This window comes from Rhinatrema bivittatum, chromosome 7 (genome assembly GCF_901001135.1).
Source record: "Rhinatrema bivittatum chromosome 7, aRhiBiv1.1, whole genome shotgun sequence".
Taxonomy (NCBI): Eukaryota; Metazoa; Chordata; class Amphibia; order Gymnophiona; family Rhinatrematidae; genus Rhinatrema; species Rhinatrema bivittatum.
Window position 1 is genome coordinate 11,074,998 of NC_042621.1, and position 24,765 is coordinate 11,099,762.

Below are 24,765 nucleotides of genomic sequence, written 5' to 3' on the forward strand. Positions count from 1 at the left end.
AGACATGCACGGGCTACTTAAGATATTTGACGTACCCACAGAACCAACGGCTCTGCCACCACACTCAGTCTCGGATGGAGTGATGGACAGGACATGGGGATCACCTTTCTCAGTGCCCCCCACTTCCAGAAAGACAGACTTAAAATTCAGGATAAGAACATAAGAAATGCCATGCTGGGTCAGACCAAGGGTCCATTAAGCCCAGCATCCTGTTTCCAACAGTGGCCAATCCAGGCTACAAGAATCTGGCAAGTACCCAAAAACTAAGTATATCCCACGCTACTGATGCTAGTAATAGCAGTAGCTATTAACCTGATTAATAGCAGGTTTGAGTCTGAACAGCCACAGCTACAGCTACAGGTACCTTGTTTCCTTTTTTCAGGAATGGGGTCAGATCGCATCGGATCGTTGGATTCTCAACATCATCAAGAATGGTTACTGCCTAAATTTTTGTACAGTTCCTGTGCTACCGCACCTTGTCCCACTATCACAAGAGAAAGGAGATGTTCCCCTCCTCCTTCAGGAAGTCCAATCGCTAATTTATCAATTAGCAATTCAAGTGCTGCCATGTCAACAACAGCTCCAGAGATTTTATTCCCAATATTTCCTCATTCCCAAAAAAAGTAAAGGGTTGCATCCAATTCTGAACCTCCGAGCCCTGAATTGATTCATTTGGCAGGAGAAGTTCAAGATGACTTCTCTGAAAACCATTTTACCTTTTCTGCAATGCAACAACTAGATGTGCTCCTTAGACCTGAAGGATGCATATGCTCACATACCGATGCACCCCTCTTCCTGGCGCTACCTTTGTCACACTTTTCAGAATCTGGTCTCAAAACTAAAGCTCCTTCCACATCCCACAGCTTGGCAAGTTCTCACCGTATTGGGTCACATAGCAACGGCGATGTATGTAGTCCATCACACATTCACATGTGCCTTATGCAGTGGGGTCTGAAATCCCAGTGGTAATGCTTCCACCCCATTTCAAGACCGCTAACCTTGACTCAGCCAATGATATCGTGCATGAATTGGTGGCTCAGTCCTGGTGTCTTACAGTCGGGGGCACCTTTCCGAATCCCGTCTCATCAGATAGTACTAACCACAGATGCCTTCACAAAGGGATAGGGCGTGCATGTCTTGCACTTCAAAACACAAGGCCTTTGGTCCCCTAGCAAGAAAACATTACAGATCCAGTGTGGCCCAGGCAGCCTTGATGCCTACCTCACACAACTCTCCATACAATAACGGGTCCTTCTTCCAAACAGATCTGACATTCTAATACAGGAGGAGGGAACACTGCTTCAACCCATGCAAGACTCCCTTCACTTGACAGCATGGAGATTGAAATGGACATACTAAACCATCTTCCTATTCAGACAGACATTCAGGACGTTCTTTATCGCCACTGGTGTATGTCGGTAGCGCTTGACCTTCTTCATTCTTCATCGGAACAGTTAAATACCTACATTTACTGTACATTTCTGGGCTAGCAGTTTCCTCCATAAGAAAGCACCTCAGCGCCATAGAGGCATAGCATCCTTTTATACAGGAAGCCTCCATATCCACACACCCCTCGTATCTCATTTCATGAGTGGTGCCTTGAGGCTCCGACCACCGACCACACAGCCAGCCATACCTTGGGACCTAAATGTGGTTTTGGAAGCGATGATGCTCCCACCTTTTGAGCCATTGCAAACATCTTCATTGAAATTTCTCACATGGAAAATATTATTCCTGGTGGCAATAACCTTGGCTTGAAGAGTCAGTGAGCTTCAAGCACTAGTTCACTATTCTCCTTACCTACAATTCTAACATGACAATGTCATCTTATGAACTCATCCATCCTTCCTTCCGAAAGTAGTTTCAGTTTTTCATTTGAATCAAACCATAATGTTGCCAACTTTCTTCCCTAAACCACATTCAAACAATCAGAAGCTCTACTGCACACACTGGATTATAAAATAACTTTAGCACTACAAGCAAAGGACTAACACTCCAAAAAGACACTCCTAGCTCTTTCTTTCCTTCAACACAAATGCTCCTGGATTACCAGTGATTAAATGGCCACCAGTATCCACTTCTGCTATTCTACCAAAACCAAGAGTTTAACTTCAAGGGTCAAAGCCCATCAGTTGAGCGCTATGACTGCTTCGATTGCCCACCTTAAACAGCTGCCTATTCAGGACATTTGCAGAGCGGCGATGTGGTCTTCGCTACATAACATCACCTCTCAATAATGCCTCCAGGATCATACCAAGCCGGATGTGTTCATGGGGCAGGAGATACTGCGTCAGTCTTAAGACAATTCTTAAGACTGTCCACACTTTGCAGGGATACGCTGCACAGATGATCCTACATTTATCCAAATGTATAAACCGTTTTTGACTGAATATCCTGTGCTTTGTCTCCCTATGTAGGGACTCCCAGGCAAGATGGCTAATTCAGCGTGCTTATCTGCGGGGAAAAAAGCAAGTTTGCTTACCATAAATAGTGTTTTCTGTAGAGAGCAGGATGAATTAGCCATGCGTCCACATCCACCTCCCTGGACAGTCTCTATCCTTCTGCTTGCTCTCTACCTATCTTCTTTTTATGCTCCTGTTCTGTGCTATCTAATCAACTGAGGAGAGACAGTCAGTCACGTGGGAAGGCACTGTGCAGGCGTACAGGAGCAAAGTTTGAACGTTCTAGGAGAAGTTCCTGCACTGGGCCACCAGGGGGCACACCCAACAGCATATAGCTAATTCTTCCTGCTATCTACGGAAAACAACGTTTACGGTAAGCAAACTTGCTTTTTCTGATTCGTGTCTTCATAGTGTCTATGGACTTTGGTCTGGCCTGTTGACAATTCCTACGAGAGATTAGGTCCAGAGGATGAACCTGGATTTGTTATACCTTGCCCCCCTCCCCCCCCAGTCCACCCTGGTGAAATGCTTTGGCCTCACTGCTGTACTACGGTCATGACACAAAATTGTTTGTTGCCAACAGTCAGGTGGCATCTTGTTGAGTGTTGACAGAATTATCATCTGTTTACATAATACAGTCATTGGCAAAGCAGCAGTACTTGATGCACCTATATCATAAGCAAGATTATCAACTGGCTCTGTTATTTTTGGTTTAGCACAGCCTGATCCAGTCCTAGTTTTAATCCATTCAATTCAGGTTGGTCTCTGTCCCGATTGCAATATAACTTTTTGGAGACGCTCAAGTCTGGGATGAAGGTTGGTTTTGCTGTGACATCAAAAGCTAAGTAGCATTCTATTCTGTATTAAGATACAATTGACATTTGATTTGTTTTGAATTGTAGCATCTGTTCTGAAAATATACTCCTGAAGAAGCGACTGTGTATGTCGCGAAACACCGGCCGCTGTCGGGTTTAATGTTTCAATCACACTTATGGGAACAGATGAATTTTGTATACGATTTTGTGAATGGTCATTCTGAAGCACTTAAGACAAAGTCGTTTGACTAAAAGATTACACCACAAATGACGAGTAGACCGGACGGCAAGTTGCTATACTGCCATTGTCAGGCTTGCTGATGCGGTTTCACTTTCATCAGTACATGAATGTTTGTTGTCAGTCACAGCACTGAGAGAGAGAAAAAATACTACACAGGTTCCTTTTTTGGTTTAATTAAAACAGCCACAGCATTTCAGCAAGGAAACAAAGAACTCTAAAATGAGAAATATCTTACATTTCTACATAACCCTGGACTCAGGCATTAAAAGGATTCAATTTTGAAGAATGGAAGGAGACAATAAGAAAAAAGTCAATGGTTAGTGATACTCAGAATGCAGATCTGGGCGTAACAGTGCTGCCTATTTAGGAAAGAGTAGTTGATCTCGGAATAATGGCTGCGACTGTATGCGTGTGTGTGTGTGTGTGTGTGGGGGGGGGGGGGGGGTTCCTGCCTGCATCCCCAGATCTGAGATAGGGAAGGACCCAAGAAACAAGACGGCAGACGTAAGAGACTTCACAAAATTGTAAATAGTTATACTAACTGCTCGGTTATCTTTCTCTATTTCTCTACCCAGTTATACGATCCCTGTTGTAATGTAACTTTAAGAACTCTTTGCACTTGTCAATGTTCCGTTTCTGTGTTCACACCCCCTGTTATATGTAAACCGACATGATGTGATTTTTAATCACGAATGCTGGTATAGAAAAACTCTAAATAAATAAATAAATAAATAAATAAATAAATAAATAAATAAATGCCACGAGGTGAAGAAAACAAAAGCTAGACCGATGCCTTGGAAAGATTTTAGTAGATAATAATGAAAGTGCCCAAGTCTGGCCAAAGTTTCGCCTTATGGCTGCATCAGGGGCTCTTTGATATTATCTACATATAGAAACAAGGCTCGATGTCATTATTCAGCTAGTATCTGATAAGGTATTACCTAAAGCATTCCTTATGTCCCCAAGGTAGAATTCTTCTTGTATCCAAAAACGGAGTACATTGGTATTTGTCAACAACAGAACTTCTTAAGGTACCCTTAGGAAATGGCATCACATTCAGCAAAATGTGATGCCGTTTCCTGTAAGAATAGTGGATGACAAACTCTGTTCCAAAGAAAACCAGTCATGGCTGGATATAACCTGAGCAGAGGACTTAGTGGTTGAAGGTCTTAAGGCTTCAGGGGAATTATTATTATTATTCATTTGTATAGCACTGCCAGGTATATGTAGCACTGTACAGAGACACATAAGAGACAGTCCCTGCTCCCTGGGTGTCAACAGTCTAGTCAAGACAATAAGAGTTTTGAGTTAAAACCAGTGAGGGCAGGACTGATAAGAACTAAACCAGATGAGTTAATAGTTGGGACTGAGGAAGGGTCAACTTGAGTACTGTGTGCAATTGTGGTCGCCGTACCTCAAAAAAGATATAGCAGAACTAGAAAAATTACAGAGAAGGGCAACAAAAGTGATTATAGGGATGGAACAGGTTAGGGCTCTTCATTGGAGAAAAGACAATTTAGAGGGGATATGATAGCGGATTATAAAATTATGTTTGGCATGTATGGAACAGGTTAATAGGAAACGGTTATTTACACTACTAGGTCTAGGGGGACACTCCATGAAACCAACAGGAAGCAGATTTAGAACAAATTTAATAAAGCATTTTTTTAGTCTATGCACAATTAAGCTATGGAATTTGTTGCCAGAAAACGGTGCTAAGACTAATAGTATAACCGAGTATCTAGAGGTCGGGTCCATAAATAACTATTAGCCAGACAAGCTTTGGTTTCTCCACCTCTTAATTCTTGGGGAAAGCAGCAAGAAACCAACTTTTATATTGGGATTTGCTGGGTACTTCCAGGCCACTGTCTATTGCCAGAGAAAGGGTGCTGGGCTTGATGGACCATTGATCTGATCCTAGCATGACGTTTCCTATGTAACCGAGTAAAGCTTCAAGGAATGAGGCCTACTAAGAGTCTATATACGAAGAGCAGAATATACTCTTAAATCAGCAAATAAAAAAGCAGACCAGCCACTCAAAGTCTACATCACCTTCCGATTGTTCACTTTTTGTTGCCTTGTAGCCTGGAAGTAAACTGCATTAACAGTGTTTCCACTCATCCTATCCCATAACTGCCAAGTGAAAAATATATTCCTATGAAGCAGAAATAAAAAAACATGGAATGGCTTAGTTGGATAGACATTCAACCCCCCTTGTACTTCTATAGCAATCCTAAATACTTAAAGCTCTGGTGCAAGCAATCACCTTCAAAAGCATAAGCCAAGTAAAATGGCCCCAGCTCTTTTAAACTGAACTGATTCGCATGATGACAGAATAAATTCAGCATTTCCTGTTGGTTCTCTCTGCAGGATAGTGCATTTCAAAACAAAGACCCAACCATGAGCTGTATTAAGAACTCTGGGTCAAAGTTGAGGAAAGGCACAGACCTGGGGCTGGTATAAGAGAACTACAACGTCCTTGAATATCCCTCAGAGTACGATCAAGGTGTATATTAAAAACTATAAGGTGTATGGCATCACCAAGACCCTGCCCAGATCAGGCCATCTATCCAAAATTGGATGACCGAGCAAGATTGAGACTGAGCAGGGAAGCAATCAAGAAGCCAATGGCAACTTTGAATGGCAACTTTGAAAGGGGTCCTTTCACATTTACGCTATTGTTTACTGTAAACTTTACTTCGGGCATATTAACTAGTGTGCATATGTAAAATAAAAATAATTCCTTGGTGTTAAATTGTTATTGTCCAGGATACTTTCTTTTTTAACTTTGAAAGAGCTACAGGACTCCATGGCCAAGACAAGCATGTGACAACAGTATCCCAAGTACTCTACAAATTTGGCCCGTATGGTAGGATGGCAAGAAGGAAGCCATTAATCAAGAAAGCCTAGCTTGAATCTCATTTGAAGGGGATACTGTAGACATGTGGCAAAACTTTTTGTGGTCTGACAAAACTAAAATAGAACTTTTTGGCTTGAATGCAAAGTGCTACATTTGGCACAATTCAACACAGGACATCAAGCCTAAATTCCGGAGAACACCATCCCTACCGTGAATTATGGTGGTGGCAGCATCATTACAGGGATGCTTCTCATCAGCAGAGACTGGAGCATTTGTCAGAACAGAAGGGACGACGAACAGAGAAACATACAGAAGGGTCCATAAAGAAAACCTGCTGCCCTCTGCAAGAAAGCTGAAACTGGGATGGAAGTTCATTTTTCAGCATGACAATAGCCTGAAGAACAGAGCCAAAGCAACACTAGTGTGACTATAAGGAAGAAAACAGAAAATGTCCTGGAGTAGTCCAGTCAAAGCCCCGACCTCAATCCAACTGAAAATCTGTAGTATGACTTGTTGCTGACCATCAACACTCCCCAACAAACGTGACAGAGCTTGAACAGTTTTGTAAAAAAAATGGTCTAATACTGACAAATGTATATGTGCAAAGTTGGTGGAGACCCACCCCAATAGACTCACAGCTGTAATTACTGCCAAAGGTGCTTCCACCAAGTATTGACTTCGAGGTTTGAGGGGGAGGGGATGGAGAAATCCATTTTGGGGTTTCAGTTTTGTTTTTATTTTACTATTTATTTATGATTTATATTCCACGTTTTCAGCACTTCAAAGTGGATTACATTCAGGTGCTGTAAGTATTTTTTTGGATAAGTATATGCTTTGCTAACAAAACATTTTTGGGCCCCGAAAGGCGTGTACTGCGGTGAGTTGAAAATGCAGATGGAAAAATGTTCAAGGGGGTGTAGACTTCGATAGTCACTGTAGATTGCCAGCTGAAACTGGCACCTAGCAATGACAACAAAAAGATAGTAAACATTTAGGGTTAGATTTTCATAATGTTTACGCATATAAAATTGTATTTTCATAAGAGGAGTACACGCCTCTGTATACAACTCAGGGTGAGTACACGCATGTTACAATTATGATGCATGTTAAATAAGTGTGTACTTTAATAAAATGGGTAAGGAAAGTATGCACTTCCTAAGCTACAAATATTGCGCACACTGAAACATATGCATGTACTTTTGGGGGCAGAGATAGGCGGTATTTTATAAAGTGTACGGTTCCAACCACACAGTTTATATAATACCGCTGCAACTTTAGACAGGCTGACTTACACAGACTGTTGAAAATGACCTTCTTAAATTCTTGTTTGGAAATAAAGAGGTAAGATTTAAAATTACAGAACGCAAAATAGCCTCGGTTGATGAAGTTTTTTTCTGGAATGTGCTGCAGAAAGATATCTCCCTTTTGGCGGAACGTAGACAACTTTGAAAATAGTCTCGGGAGCAAGAATCGAATGTTAAACTTTCCGAAACTGGAATCTTCCCTCGTGACCATTTCTGGAGATATTTGATTGTGGTATTAACAATTCTCATGGCATCCCTTCCACTGTTGGCGAAGACATTTTATATCTTGAATTTAAAATTTTTTTTAAAGCATTACATTTGGAAGTACTGCCTGGAATCTAGAAGATCCATGGATATGGAATTGCTCTTTACAGCCTTCCTGCAAAAGGGGTAAAATAAAATAAAATATAGGGGAAAAATCCGCAGGTAGCTGTGAATGAAGACTCTCACACTGCTGGATCTCAGCCTGGCTCTGACTGAACAGGAAGATACTGCAGGGTCAACCCCCCCCCCCCCCCCCAAAAAAAAAAAAACAAACAAAAAAACCAAGAAATAATGATAATCCTGTAACCAACAAGACCTTACAGCACTGCTTAAAAGAAATAGCATCTAGAACTATTTTCCACTCAAGTGTTTCTAAATATTTGCTAACAGTAAAGGAAAACAGTACAGTGATACCTCGGTTCTCGAACATAATTCGTTCCAGGAGGACGGTCGAGAACCAAATTGTTCGAGAACCGAAGCAATGAAACCCAATAGGAAATAATGGAAACTGGATTAATTCGTTCCAAGCCCCAGAAAATGCCTATTTACTGGCCTAATTTGTATATAATATGTATGTCTGCATTACCACTTCTGGCTTTCTTTGGACCCATGTCTAAGGGTTAAATTCAGTGTAAAGCGTGACTCTCTCCACAAAGCGTGACTCTCTCTCTGCACTCACACTGATGACGCAAGCAAGGCACGCTGGGCCGAATGAACGCCATTCGGCTCAACTCGGCTCATCTCGGAAGTTCGAGTTCCAAATATTTGTTCGGATTCCAAGACAAAAGTTTCTCGAATCTCCTGGTCGAATACCGATTTGGTCGAAAGTCAAGGCGTTCGAGAACCGAGGTATCACTGTATTTCATTAACCTGTGAAATATTGTTATGAAAGAGAGAAAACAATCTTTTACCGAGCCCCCAAAAATTCTCTCTGCAGTTGTAATGATTGCTGCTCTTTTTACATTATTAAACTAACCTGCGGTTCTATTTACATGATTTGCCATGAAAAATGTTTTGCTCTACCAAGGCGGCCCCTTTACAGTGAGTAGGAAAGATTAAATAAATCGCTGTATGAAATCGAATACACTCTAGGATCGCAGCAGGTGTTGTAGCTCAGCAGCCTGCCACCTCCTGAAGGAGGCCTTGTCAAATAAATAAATAAATAAAGCATGTTACAAGGGAAAGGAGGTTAACCTATTTAACGTTTTTTTTTTGTTCAATACTCTGTTTATTGTTTAATGTAACGCCTTACCAGCGACTGTTTCGTTCTATGGAAACCGACTTGATTCGATATGTATATCGAGAATGTCGGTATATAAAAACCCTAAATAAATAAATAACCTTTGCTCCTGCAGCATCTGTTCTTCTCAGAAACTACTGTACAATCCAACACTTTGGAGAGGAGAAACACAGCGCAGGGAGAGGAGCACTGAGAAGAAAGCGGACTTCGCTACCTGGATCTGTGGTTTGGTGCCTGGGAAGCGGAAGCTCGGCTCCCGAGCTCTCCGGCTGTGAAGGGCTCGCCTTGCTGGCAATGACTGTGAAACCTTAACAACCACCACTTCTTGGGCTGCCTTTCATGGCCGAGGATGCCCTTAAGTCTACTTCTCTTCTACTCAGTCTTGCAGGTTGCTGTGTGCAGGTCTTACAGCTCCGGTTAGGGTTTCGGGGTGATAGGAAACCCCCTTGACCTCCCACCTCAAAGATCTTAGATAACAGCAAGCAACCCTACATCAGTGAAAGCCACCCCACCTACTTCTTCGTGGTTCCTCGTATTTAAAGCTTCCAACTAATATTTTAAAGACTGCTAGGTTTGGGGAGGGGGCGGGGGAGGGCAATAATTAACCTGACCACAGTGCTGCAAATACCATACGGTTTTCTTTACTGCAGGGCTTGCGCCAATAATCAAAGCACAAGTAGGCACATACTTTTGCCTCGATTATTGCCACAGGTAAGTTGTGCCTGCTTTTTGAATGGGCAGATAATGCACGTAGATTTGAAAATGCCATCTCAGCGCATTATTTACCTCCCTCCAACCTAAACCCACCCTCAGGAATTCCAACCAACAAGGCAAGGAGAACAACGCGTGCAGCTTCGCCTACACGGAGGACGGACACGTTTCATAAAGCCGATCTGGATGGGGAAAAAGCATTTTACCTGCGGAAACCGGCTTTCAGAAAGTGCCTGCTAAGCTTGGATCTATCAGTGCAAAGGATAAAAACTCTTCTCAGGAGGTATCAGGGCTTTAACAGCACGGGCGCTAGGGGTTAGGAGAGACTTGTGCCAAGGCTGTGACCATCTTTCATTTGTTTTCCCCATTAACTCTGTATCGCGCTCCTCACCTCTGCAGAGCTTCTGCAAGGCTACCAAGGGAAACACTAAAGCTCCCACTGCGCCGTATGAAGTTATTCCGGCCTGGGTGAGAAGTTTAAACGTTTCAGAAGCCCTTTAGAGCAGACGTGCACAGCAGCAGTTTTAAGACTGAACAGAAGATGTTACCCAACAAGTTCAACCCTTCTTCTTCCAGGCCCTTTTACAGATCCACTGTGGCCGCTGTTGCTTCAGAGCGGCAGCCCAGACTGAGTCACACACTGCAACCTGATTGGCTCGGGCGAAGCTTACGATGTTTATCATTTGTGACTTCGCCGCTGGCGCAAAGCATTCGGACAACAATCTGAGAGAGGTAACTTGACACATTATTTCGAACAGCATTGCCCTTAGTGGTTCATTTCAATCGGAGCAACTTACAAATAAAATAATCCATTTGCTACAGGCTGCATATTAAGAACTGCCAAATGCACTTTTGAAATATTGAATATGTGGTAAACTTCAAGAAAAGTTAAATAAGTGAAAAAATGAAATATTTAAAAATAAGTGGCTTAGTTGGTTATACAATTAGTATCCTAGTATGAATAACTAGAGGCACCTTACAATAATGGTGATTTATCTTCCAAAGTTATTATGGTTCCATATTATAAGTGGTTGTCGAGTTAAGTAGGACAGGGTCGTGTAGGAAGAAAGAGGGTAAAAGCGACGCAGTGATTAGGGAACAGTAACTGTATTTTTTTCATCTGTTGCCCACAAAATGCTAGCACAGAACGATTAACAAGAACAGGACTGGCATACCTATTCCATTCATGAGAGGCGAATCATTAACTTCCAGCTTGTTCGACAAACTGTGGCTGCCTTCATGGTCATCCAAATCCATTTTTTCCCGGCCCGATGCATTTCCAAAGTGTCGGGAATCCTTCTCATGGTTGGCGTCTCCATTCTCCATTTCATGATGAGTCTTTTTCAGGGGCATTATTTGCAGGCCGCTGGGTGTAGTTCGGTAAGTCACGGTTTTGGTGGCTCTGTCACCACTTGGCGGTTTTGCAGTATATGCCCTTTTTTGTCTCTGAAGAACAGCATTTAACCGCTTTCTTTTGTGCGTTGTGCCTCTGCCTTTCCCAGAGTCAGGGGGTCGGTGTGATATTTTCTCCAGGGAGGATCCTCGACCTTCCTGCAAAAACTTTGGCGTGATGGCCTGCTTTGGGTGCTTTGCTCGCTTCTCTCTAGTGAGACTGAGTCCATTAAATTCATCAATAAATTCCTCACAATGCAATAGGTGATGCTCAGGCTCCCATGTGTCTTCATTGCTCCCGTAGCCCTTCCACCGGATGAGATATTCCCATTTACCCTTCTTATTCTTCCTTTTGTCTACGATCCTTTCAACCTAAAGAGAAAAGGAAGTATGAAAGATGGCTGAAAAAAAAAACAATTGACAAGATGCACAGGTGCACAGTCTTTGTGTAACAGTGTATAAAACAGATCATTAGTGCGGCATCAGCCAAATCAATGTTTTATGTACTAGAACATCATATATTCAAAGCTACATGTATAGGGCATCACAAATGAAAACCAAAAACTACATATGCTCTGTAATTTCTTTTTAAATATAAGGTTCCCCCCTAATAAGAAAACAAATGGAGCTGTTTCAAGAGATCTCCCTGATAAAATGTTAACAGGAATTTCATCCTCACAAAATAAACAGTGCGGCTGATGTGTTAGTCCACCTGAATATATAGAAACCAGGGTGAAACAAGTTATAGGCAATTCCTTCATAGGCTTTTGACCAGCTTTAGAAAGCTATGCGCTCTTCCATTAGATCATCCTTAGGAAAGAATTCTTGCACTTTGAAAGGCTTTTGCATGACTTTCTCAGACCAGCTAAGTAATGGCTAAAATAGGAAGCCTTCCCAAGCAGTTCATTCCTGCAGCACCTTAACCCACTTGGGACAACACCATAATGGAAATGCCCAACCTGGAGCTGATGCTGCCCCACAACTGTGCAGCACTTCTAGGGTTCTGTTTGTACTGCAAAGGACAAGCTCCAGCAGCAAGGGAGTTGGGATGGTGGCAGACATTTTCTGCGGAATGACACCCGCAAACATCAACCTAGCACCAGCAAGGAATAGCGCTAAGCGTGCCACCTGGACCAAATATCCGGAATCATAACCATCTGCAATCAGTCCTTTTTCACCATTTTACAAACTGCGACACAGAAACGTGACCCAATTTTCACTGAATGCAATGCTGTGTGCCTGAAAGCTTTGACCCAAAGACAAAAACATACATCGGTCAGTGATATGATAATTCATTGTAATTAGATTTAATGACATTACACGTGCACTACTGACTCACTTAAGAAAAACATTTGCCTGAATTCATAAGCAGAACAGACAGGAGTGAGAAAATGTCAATTTTCAGATAGGCGTTATGGCATGCCACCCTACTCAATACATGTAGCTAAACATAAAGAAGCTACAAACGAAATAATCTTGTTGAACATAGGGAGGGTAATTTTCAAATCGGCTGCACAGCAGGGCATAGTATATACAGACTTTACCGGGGATTTTCAAAACGGACTTGTGTAAGTTTGCTCTGAACACTGGTGCGTAAGTCGGCAGGTACATGCAGAGATTCACGTGCGCAAAGTTACACTTCCTCTTCAGCGGGCATAACCCTTGTGCGGACACTCGTGTGCACACTTTTTAAAAATCAAAAACTAAGTGCAGAAGCACCGACTCTGCCCTCAACATTTCCGTGCACAAAACGCAGGTGAATGGCTTTGAGAATTACCCTCAAAAGGAAGGCAGGCAACTTTCACGGGCATTATTTATTTATTTTCTTAGAGATAAGCATTGGCTGTTCCACCTTTACGAAACCGATCTCAATGCGGATTACAATCAAATTTATAGTGAAATTTCTGTTATACAGTGCCATGCTCTCTCTTTCCTGGGACTGGGGAAGAACTAAAGACACAGCACACGATTCTCCCATTTTTGATGCCTCCTCCTGTAAGTCAGGTAGGTACCAAGTGCCGCAAACAGTGCCCCAATTAAATTTATGCACTCAGTACAACCGCTTCTAAGAGAAGTGTCCCTCGTCATTGTGCCTAATGGTGTGTGTACCAAACGCTGGCAGAGGCTTCAGTTCTTTTAAAATATTTTCCTATATCTATGTTAAAGTTCACAAAAATGGGCACAGACTTCACATATATGTTTTTAGAAAAAAATAATTTATTGAAAAACGACCATATAGAACATAAGAACTTGCCATGCTGGGTCAGACCAAGGGTCCATCAAGCCCTGCATCCTGCTTCCAACAGAGGCCAAACCAGGCCATAAGAACCTGGCAATTACCCAAACACTAAGAAGATCCCATGCTACTGATGCAATTAATAGCAGAGGCTATTGCCTAAGCCAACTGGTAGATGGGGAAGGCTTGGGCAGCATACAAGTACTATTTTAAGAGGTCATGGATGTGTGTGAGAGATGCAACAGAACGGGGCTGACCCGACCCCCATCGAAGGCGGGGAGGCCACAACCAGTGGGGTGCTCCGCCTCTGGAGCAAGGCAGGGGGCAGAGGATGGGGGGTTGGGCCAGCAAACAATTTAAAGGTGAGCCGGCCAGCGCCCGCCTCTTCTTTCGGCGGTTTCCTAATGAGGGGCCATTTCAGCGAGGAAATGGCGGCACGGCACGTTTAGGCAGCAGTTAGGGGAATTGGGAACTGCAACATGAGCTCGGCGGGGGCGCGGGATGGACAGTCCAGTTGGATACTGGCGAGGATATGGCTTTCCTTCCTTCCTTCCAGCCTCTCCGCGGTGTGGTTATGAAGCGAGTTAGGAGGGGCGTGAGTGGGTCAAGGACTGCAGCTTGGATGGCCTAGTTGGGATCAGCCCTAATTCATGGCCCCCCCCCCCCCCGGTTAGCAGCCTTATTGACAAATAGTAGTAATCATCACCATGCATATGGTTTTGCACCCCTAGGGGGGTATGTTTAAAAAAAAAATCTGCTATTGCTGGCATTAGCAGCACAGGGGTCTATTTTTGGGTGCTTGCCGTGTGCTTGTGGCCTGGATTTGCCTCTGTTGGGGGCAGGATGTTTGGCTTGATCCATATGGCAGCTTCTTATGTTTTAAGCACTCCTGGTAATATTTTGACCTCATCTAGAATCCTGGGTCCAGTGCAGCAGACTGCGCCTTCGGATTATGTCAGCCACTGGCAGTCGGGAGTGCTGGGCACGGCAAAGGAGAAATACACAACAAAATATTTCTTTACACTATGTGACATTCTCATCAAAAGGTTCAACTTATTTAACATTATCGGTGCTGTTTACCCACATTGCGGGATTATACAGCAGCTAGAATGAGATCCAAGAATATAGTTGACTAATAACTAGAATATATGCTGTTACGCAGAAGAAGAAAGCGAATGTAGACACACATTATGTGATAACTGGGCATGAAAATGGATATGAATACTGATTTTATAAACCATTGTGATCTTCTTTGGAACGACGGCATCTAAAACGCATAAATAAGTAAGTAAATAAATAATAAATCAAATATCTTCGGGCATCACATGTGCCACCCGGTAGTGCAAAAGGGTGGAGATAAGAAAATGTATTTATTTTCTGTCACATTTGCCTGCTCTTCAATGCTGCCTATTACAAGGTGAAGTTAGTAGTACAGAGTTCAGTTTGGTGTTTCGACTGCGTCACTTACTTCAGGGAATGCACCCTAGTCCTTGCATTACTGGAAATTCACATGATCTTGTGGACTTCTATCATAATCCCCTCCCCCTCCCCCAGGGTAACCATGCTGAACAGCACCAGCCTCTTTACTCTGGGGCTGATGCAATATAAAGCGCGGAAAGCGGGCGCTGAAAAGTCAGCGCCCGCTTTCCTAATGTGCGCATGGCGCCCGCAAGGGGGGCACCATGCAATACCCAAATTAGGGGGTTGCGCTGGCGAGGAGGCGCTAAGGTCGCTTGCGCGACCTTAGCGCCTCCTCGCTAGCGCGACCCCGCCGCGGCTGCCGGTTATGAAGACCGACGCCGGTAAACTCTGCATTGCTCTTCATAACTCGGCGGTCTGCCGAGTTATTTTTTAAAAATTTTTTCACTTAAGAAAAATAAGTACGGAAAAGCAGTTTTTTTCTGCTTTTCTGTACTTCTTTTACCTGCGCTCAGCTGTTAATGCCTGTCAAGTCTTCAGCTTCGGCGGGCAGGGCCGGAGAGAGAGCAGGAATTAGGCCCGTGCCAGCTAAGAAAAGTAGGCCCCTGTGTAAGGTCCCGATGTGATACTTAATAAGAGAAATCGTTTTCTAAATTTCCCAAACAATTGTATTTATTTAAGAAGGATTTCCGAGCTTTTTTGTTAGCAAATTCTTCAATTACAATTGAAATTTTTATTTCATCATGTTAGAAATAGATATATTTAGCTTTTTTTTTAAAAAAAATTTGCCCAACAAAAGTAGGCCCCTTGAACATTGCAGGCCCTAGCCAAATGGCCATGCTGGCACCCCCTCTCTCCTGGAGTGTCGGTGTCGTCCGGGATTGGCCTGCGCATCACCAAAAATTCTGTTGGCGGGCTTAAGGAGTGACACCTGCACTTTTATTGAGCAGGACTTCAGCACACTGCTGAGAACTTTGTCGGCGATCAGGATCGAATGCAAGATAACCTGAGGGGCAAGGCTTCGACGGCCCTATGTCCCCCCAACAGCGCTACATTGCTGACTCATGATACTACAGAGCCCCTGTGAAACTGGAGCATGGCTTTGACAGCCCTGCGCCCGCAACAGCGCTACGTTGCAGAAGCAGGATCCTACGGAGCACTTAGCGAGTTGAAATTCAGCAGGTGAGTGCATGGTCACCCCTTGGGGATTGAGAATATTTTAGTAACTGATGTTTTGTAAATTGAATGAATGAAACTCATTGTTTTGTAATTTAACAGTTGTGTGCTATGACCTATGCTGCAACCATATCCATCCAATAAAGATCTTCTTTTGAATAATGGACTGACAATTGTTTCTTACAAATATGACAGCATGGGACAAGGATGGGGTTAATTATAGATGGGCAAGATGAGGCGGTTGCACCTGAGATGAGTTGTGCATGCTTTGTTCTCTAGATTATACGATTTTATGACAATTCTTTTGTCTCTCCTTGCCCTTTCTTCATTTTGCTGAGGGTTACCACAGAAATCCCAAATTGATTTTTCAGTTAGACGGCAAAACAGTCTGATTTGTATGGGATAAACAGCACTCGCTAAGTAGAAATATTCTTTCAGACACATATTTGTTCTGTGCATCTGCTTTTCTCTTGCTCCTCCTCTAATAATAGTAATTTCCTTCTTGCATATCCCATGTTCCTCTGGGCCAGCTGTTAATAATGCCTTGTAACAGGCAATTAGCCAGCACAACCAGGACTTTTAGCTATAATGACTGAGAAAGCATCTTGAACTGGTTCTAAAATCCAGCGTATTGGTTCAGCTTCTAAAACCAGTTATTCTGAGCTAACCATACTTCCTGCATATGGCATGTGAGATTGCAAGCTCTGCCTGACAGTGCAACAAAGTAGCATATTTTGTAACTTGCATACCACAAAGCTAACATCGGACTGGTCATGGCTTCAGCTCCTTTTTCTTGCGATAAAGAACATACAAGAGTCCATGGCTATTATTCAAACCATTTATTTATTTATTTGTATACCGTTGCTCTGTATAAAATACAATCACGGCGGTTCACAGAAAATAAAAAACATTCATAAATAATAACAACACAAATACGTAAATACATCAAAATATAAAAAGAATCAATGTTAATTAGCGAGGCCATTTCTATTTGATATTATTTCTGCATTCTCCTTCCATAGAGACCATCGAATTAATTTTTCTCAAAGGCAATTTTGAACAGCCATGTTTTTAATTCTTTTTTGAAGACTTTAAGATCTTTTTGCAGCCCTAAATTTTCGGGTAAAGTATTCCACATTCCTTGTACGTACCCAGATCAGTCCAGACTCCTGGGTTTTGCCTCCCTTCCAGCAGATGGAGACAGAGACAGTTTCGCTGATGCTGGCATATAAGCTGGTGTGCCAACTGCAGTCACTCAGTATGTCTCTGTCTCCAGCAGATGGTGGCGGTGCAAAACCTGCAGTCTGAGGAATAGTTTAAAAAAGAAGAAAGAAAGAAAAGAGTGGAAAAGTACCTCCCAGTAGGTCGGCAGGACCTGGTGGGCCCATCCCTTCTGGTTTTGAGGTGGACAAGCAGGGAGTTGGGAACCCTTCTTTGCCTTGGTCCTTTTCACCATTGGGGGTGGACAACTGGTGGTGCCAGTTCCCTCCCCCCAGGACAACGCCCGGAGCCTGCTGTTGATCTTAAAAAAAAAAAAACTGGTCTATTAAATTTTTTCTATTAAAGTTTAAAAAACAAAAGAAAAAAAAAAGCAGGAAAAGTGAAGCGACGTGGGAAGCAGGCGGGCTGGCGGAGTAAATTTTGTTCTTGCTTACTCGGCGTCCTCTCAGTGGCGGTGCTGGTGTGCATCTGAGCCATGCCGTGTGGCAGCTGCTGTTTAATGGGCTGGGAGATGCACGCGGCATGTTCAGACTGGCCTTTGTTCCAGCTGCCTCTCTGGGGGACAGGACAGCTTACAGTGGTGACTGAGGCTGTGAAGGGAGAGGAAGCCCTTCCCCCACCACTGTCCCCGGCTGTTAGAAGACCCATAGAGGCCTAGAGGCTTGGGAACCTCTCTCTGGGGGTGATGAGGATCTCCTGGTGTGAGGATTCTGAGGACCCAGCAAGTTTTTCCCTGGACTTTGCCTAACAAGTTTTCTTTTTCCTTAAGTGAATTGGGATACATGGGAAGGAAACGCAAGGCGAAAGTTTATACCTCCTCTCCAGCTTCAAATAACATCGGACCCATGGATGCCCACGTCAACAGGATAAAGCCACAGACGGACTGCGAAATTGCCACTCTTGGAGTGTCTTTGAGTCCGGGCATTGGCCCTACAGCCCCTCCACAACCTCCAGGAGCTCTAATGGAGGAAGGAACTATCGAGGACAGTCAAGTAAGTGTGAGTAGGGGAGAAGGAGATCTCTCTGAAAGTCTTGCTGATGGAATATCGCAGAGAACTGTAGATGGAACCCCACCTGGAGCTACTAGTAAGAATCTGATGAGTCGTAAAGAGCCATCAGACATTACGTTGAGAGACTTGTGGAAAATGCTAGTCAGATTAGACTCCAATGTCACACAAGTAAATGAATCCCTTACTTCTTTAGTAAATGTAAATAAAGGCTCAATTGAAGAACAGGGGAAAAGATTATTAGATTTAGAAACAAAGATGAAATCTATAAATGGTAATATACAAAATATCCAAAATGCTGAAAATATGCATATAGTAGACAGTTTATCATTGCATTCAGAGTTAGAAAATGTGGAAAATATGTTGCGTATTAAAAATCTGCGCTTTGTTAATTTTCCAATAAGGAGGCTTCTATCACCATTTGAAATGTTTAAGAAATTTCTTACAGAAAATCTTTCATATGCAGTGGATAAGATTCCAGTTATATCTAAGATTTTTTATTTTCCCTTACAACCCAGAACTTCACAAGTTGAAGAACTGGAGAAGAGTCCAGGGATTTCCTCCTTTTTGGAGGAATCACTGGATATTATAAATAAAAGAGCGACTTTATTTGTTTCTTTCTCTCGAGAGAGAAAAGGATTTGGTATTTGAGAAGTTCTTTAGGAACAAAGATTGCGTCTTTTGTGGGCAAAGAGTATATTTATTTCCTGATGTCTCCAGGCCTACACAGGCCAGTCGAAGACAATTCCTAGCCCTGAAAAGTAAAGCCCTAGAGACTGGGGCAACATTTTATTTAGAGTTTTCCTTCAAAGTGCTATATTAATTTTCAGGGAAATAAATTTATTTTCTCAGACCCCACACATTTGGAGACTTTCCTTGTAGATAAATCTGAGACTAAGAGAGCCTAATAACATACTATAATAACAAGGCCAAGAAAGATATGTTGGTAATCTCTCTCTCCTTATTAAATTAACGAGTATTTTTATGTTCTATTTGTATGATCCCCCAGTTATAATTTCTTGTTCAACATTTGAAGATTATGGTTAAAAGTTATTTGATCGCATATTGTACACAAGATTTCTTATAATTATTTTGAAATTATGGATGGTATATAATTAAAAAATCTTCAATAAAGTGTAAATAAAAAAAAAAAAGATAGGGGAAGGGAGGGGAAGATGGGGGAGGGGGGGCGGAGGGAATGGGGAAAGCCATCAGGGCTCCCCTAGGGCTCAGCGCGTGTAAGGTGCACAAGTGTGCACCCCCTTGTGCGCGCCGACCCCGGATTTTATAATATGCGTGCGGCTGCGCGCACATGTTATAAAATCGGGTGTAAGATTTGTGCGCGCCGGGTTGCGCGCACAAATCCACACCCGCGCGTAGATATTAAAATCCGGCCCATTATTCTAGGGAAAGGCAGAATATCAATAAAAATAAATAAAATATCCCTCACCTTTCAATCTTACAATTCCATCTCCTCCTTTCACTAACTTATATATTTCTTTGAACATTGGAGTGTGTATATATTCTGTATATGAATATATATATATATGTCTGTCACCTTGCTAGCTTTTTTTGTTTTGCTTTCTCCTGACCACCTATCAAGCTTCTCTCAGTCTTTCCAAATGTTTATCCCCACCCTCCCTACCTTGCCTCTCCCTGGGATCCCTTGTATCTTCCAAATACCACCTTTCCTTTTCAGCTATTTTGGAAACAGTGCTGGCCACTTTTTTTCCTCTTGCTTTCCTTATAAGGGCTGTCTTTACTTTCCACTGTTGTATTCAGATTTCAAGTCTCACCCTATCAGCGCCTTCCGATTAGTACTCCCTAATTTTAACAAAGGTGGCAGCAGTGAAGTGCTCAACCTTTTCCGCTAGCCCTCTTTGCTCTTATATTAGGCCATGCTATCTGGTGATCCCTGGACCCCAGGTAATCTGCATGCATAATCAGTAGTCGCACAGCAAACTACTTGAAGTCTCACTCTACTGTGGAAGCACTGTAGATTTTTTCAATAAGCTCCCCCATGTACCAGTTACAGTTTCTCATGCAAGCAAAGGATCCAACTGCTCACTGACATATTCACTTAAAGGTGAATTTTAAAAAGCCCTATGCGCACCAAAGCTGGGAGATATGCGCGTGACTGGGATGTGTGTGCGCCACGTGGATTTTAAGGGACCTGCAGCCACGCCCATATCTCTCAGTATGCGGATAAAAAAGGTTTGGTGAAAAAGGGGTGAGAAGGAGGGGCATGGGGGGGCATGGGGGGGCTGGGACTGCACCCATGAAGTCAGTTACGCACACTAGCATGCGTCAGGAACCCACAACTACGTAATTTGCTTCTGCTCTAGAAAGGGTAGTCAGTGGGGTTTTAGGGATTGGGGCTAGTAGGGTAAAAGGGAGGCAAGTTAGGTAGGGGGTTTAGGAAGTCCACTCCTTTACTGGGGTGAACTGGGAAATAGGCCTATTGCGTCACTGCATGTACCTACTAAAACTCCCCCCTTATGTGCTTGAGACGGGATTCGCGCTCACATGCACGCACACATAAAAGCGCGCATGTTATAACATCGGCGCGTCCACGTGCTCACGCCGGCAAAAACACATGCACATTTGCACATGCGCGTTGGTTTTGAAAGTTACTGTCCCTGCGAATAATAGTTACGTGAGATTGGCTAGTAAAAAGTAGCGTACAGTTTGCAACCACTCTCATGGGTAGTCTGTCATGTGAGTTTTCCAGCAACACATCAACACGTGAACACAACGTCCTGTTGGGCATCAGGCCCGAAAATTGTATCCTTAAGATAAATTGCTAAATCTAATACCTACAAAATACTTAAATGCTATTTTTGTGAAATCTAACTCCAGGTAATTATCTGTGCTGTAAATGTCGCACAGTGGGAAATTCTCATTACTACTATAAGCCGAGAGAATCCATTTGTGCAAGGTTCTCAAATTGTCATCTATTATTTGGAGTGTCTATGGGGAATAGGCATGAGCAGAATTGAGATTCAATTGGAAACAGCCAATTTCAGGAAATATATATGTGAAAACTATCAGCCCAATGAGCTGGGCAAGTAAATAACTGTATTAAAACAAGCAGGTTTCATGAGAAATAAAAAACCCAAAAACTTGGTAGGTCTGAATTTTCCATATAAAAGGAAAAGGTCAGTGTTCTACAAAGTTCAGAGCCAGGTATTTCTTTTAGAACACCTTTTCTTTCTTTGCTGATAAACTTTTGTTTATTCTGTTTTGTTAAGAAAGGCAAAGGGGCATAAGGAGTGGGTTATAAATTAAACAAACGAATGAATGAAATGAGAGATCAACAAACAAAAGAAAAGGTAGAGAGCTTGTCCCCCATGGTCTTGAATTCCGATACTGCCATTGTCCTCACCACTTCTACTAGGATGCTATTTCATACATCAGCCACCCTTTCTCAGATTATTCCCTAGTCCAGTGATGCCCAACCTTTCTTGTGCCGTGGCACACCCAACACAGGGTTCACTTCATCGTGACACACCACCACCACCACCACCACCACCACCATCATCATCATGCAAATGCATGTTGATCAGCCTATTAGTTAGTCCCGCGAGATACAGAAAGTAAAATGTGCAGCCAAGCCGCACATTTTATTTTCAGAAATTAATGCTTTGGCAGGCGTTAATTTTGGCCAGGAAAGTGTACAGAAAAGCAGAAAAAACTGCTTTTCTGTACACCCTCCGACTTGATATCATAGCGATTTTAAGTTGGAGGCCCCAAAAATAAAAAAAAATTTAAAATTTAAAAATCTGCCCACGGCCCGCGGGTTTTCCGAACCCGTGGCTGGCAGCGGGTTCGAGAACCGACGCCGGTAAAATTGAGTTTCGGCTGTCAAACCCGCTGATAGCCGCCGCTTCTGTCAAAAAGGAGGCACTAGGGAGGTGCTACCGCGGGCCCTAATTTGCATATCTTTATTTACTGAATTGCGCGCCCAGGAGAGTGGCCTGGGCTCGTGTCGGGAGAGCGGGTGCTAGCCGGTTCTCCCGGTTAGCCATTGTTGTCCTGAGCACATGCTAAAGGGATTTCTCTGGTGGAACTGTTTACTGCATTGCAGAATCTTCATTCTGGCTAAGTATTTTCTGCTTATTTTTACTTATTTTTGCTTATTGATCTGAAGTTGTGTAGAAAGCTTGTGTAGAAAGCTTCTGTGATTATTTCCTGCCTGTGTTTTAACTTCTTTATAGTCTGTTTCATTTTGTGTAGAAAGCTTGTGTAGAAAGCTTTTGTGATTATTTCCTGTCTGCAAAGCTATCAGCTTTTAAACTGGTAAAATCTCTCTAGTTTGGGGTTAGCTGGCACAAACAAAAAAACTGGGGCATAAAGACTGTTTTTTTAAAAAAGAATTGACCAAAACGCAAAGACAACAGTCCAGTAGTGCCCTGCTTTACCCAGCTTGTCCCAGGCTAAACTGTTTGACTCCCTCCCACCCCTGGGGCTTGTTTCTAATAAAGACTGCCTAGATTACCATTGGCAGCAAGATAAATTAGTACATTGGTTACAGTCAAGGAAATAAAGTCACAAATTACCAAGATGAGGACTATCCAATGTAACTGCTGTGGAGCCTTTATTCTGAGGGAAAGCATCTGGAAACTTAGAGCTTGCCCAATTTGTGCACAACTCTCTTCCCTGAAAAAGGAGTTGACTGACATTAAAAATCAATTAGCTTCAATTAAAAATAATACACCCACATTGCATTACTCAGAAAATAATTCCCCAATATCACAGAAAAACCAGGAGTCAAGAAAAGGAAATTCATTAGGCTCAGGAAGGACCCACAGTCACCCATTCTTGACAGAAGAGCAGTCAACAGGCATACCCCCCCACTCAAACAGGTCATTAGGAAATTCTTTAAAAACCAGGAATACAGTTGGCTCTGGTAGAATTAGACCTGTGATGAGGAGACACACAATGTACCAAATGCAAAAAGAACAACAAGCCATCTCTATATTAAAAACTGAAGAAGTTCTTGAGAAAAACATTGAAGTGTTACCAGAAATGAGAGAAAAAACACAATGCATGCAGAATTTCAAGATCCATAACCAAAAGAAAAATCTAATTGAGATGGATAACTCTGTCAACAGTGGCACTACCGCAAAAAGAAATAGTGAAGTGAATAACAAATCTCAACAAATATCTCACAAGGAGTCCAGGAAATGCAATAACCGTAAAGAGAGTACCTGGAAGGCTATGACCACAAATGCTCATAGTTTGGGAAATAAAATCCCAGATCTGCAGGCCCTAATGGCTGACACAGAATTGGACATTGTTGCTATCACAGAAACATGGTTCACAGAATCTCATGAATGGGATACAACAATACCAGGCTACAACTTGTTAAGGAAGGACAGAGAGGATAGAAAAGGGGGAGGTGTGGCTCTTTATGTCAGAAACAACATCCAAGCAACTGAGCTACAAGGAAGTTGGGGTATTGAAGAAGCTCTATGGGTCGACCTAAAAAAAGAAGACGGAGCGTCCATTTATATTGGAGTGGTTTACAGGCCTCCAAACCAAAAGGAAGAGCTGGACAGAGATCTGGTTGAAGACATCCATAAGATAGGTAAGAAGGGAGAAGTGGTGATCGTGGGTGACTTTAATATGCCAGATGTAGACTGGAAAATCCCATCTGCAGAAACTAAAAATAGTAGAGCGATAGTGGATGCCATGCAAGAATCTTTGTTCAAACAAATGGTGTTGGAACCCACGAGAGAAGGAGCTATACTCGACTTAGTACTCACTAATGCAGATAATGTCTCAGATGTCCAGGTGGGCGCCCACCTCAGCAGCAGTGATCATCAAACAGTATGGTTTAATATCACTAAAAGAATAGGGAAAAGAACCACAAAGACCCGAGTTTTACAGTTCAAAAACACAGACTTTGAGGAAATGGGGAACTACCTGGAGGAAGAACTTAAAGGATGGGAGAACGAGAGAGATGTGAATCAGCAGTGGACCAATCTAAAAGGAGCAATCACCAAGGCAACTGCTCTATATGTTAGAAATGTAAAGAAAAGCAAAAGAAAACTGAAACCTATCTGGTTCTCAAAGGAGGTGGCTGACAAAATTAAAGCTAAAAGAACAGCATTCAAGAAATATAAAGGATCCCAAAGGGAGGAGCACAAAGAAGAATATTTGTATCAACTGAGGGAGACAAAGAAATTAATCAAGTTGGCAAAGAGTCAAGCAGAAGAGAGGATTGCCAAGGAGATAAAAAATGGTGACAAAACATTTTTCAGATACATCAGCGAAAAGAGAAAGGTCCAAAGTGGTATAGTGAAATTGAAAGGTGGTAATGATCAATGTGTGGAGAGAGACGAAGAAATGGCAGAAATATTAAACGAATACTTCAGCTCTGTGTTCACTAAAGAAGACCCTGGAGAAGGACCATCTCTAAACAACAAGAAACTGGAGGGAAGGGGAATAGATGAAAATCCTTTTACAGTAGAA

At 42.6% G+C, this 24,765-nt stretch overlaps 1 protein-coding gene across 2 annotated transcripts in view; it reads right to left on the minus strand.

Annotated features, from left to right (window-relative positions):
* The window catches only part of CDYL2 (chromodomain Y like 2), a 159,784-nt gene that overhangs the window by 81,347 nt on the left and 53,672 nt on the right, over positions 1–24,765 (minus strand). For both annotated transcript variants that reach the window (XM_029608159.1, XM_029608158.1), the window contains exon 2: positions 11,013–11,601. In XM_029608159.1, the coding sequence (XP_029464019.1) occupies positions 11,013–11,601 (589 nt within the window). The remainder of the gene's footprint in view (positions 1–11,012; positions 11,602–24,765) is intronic.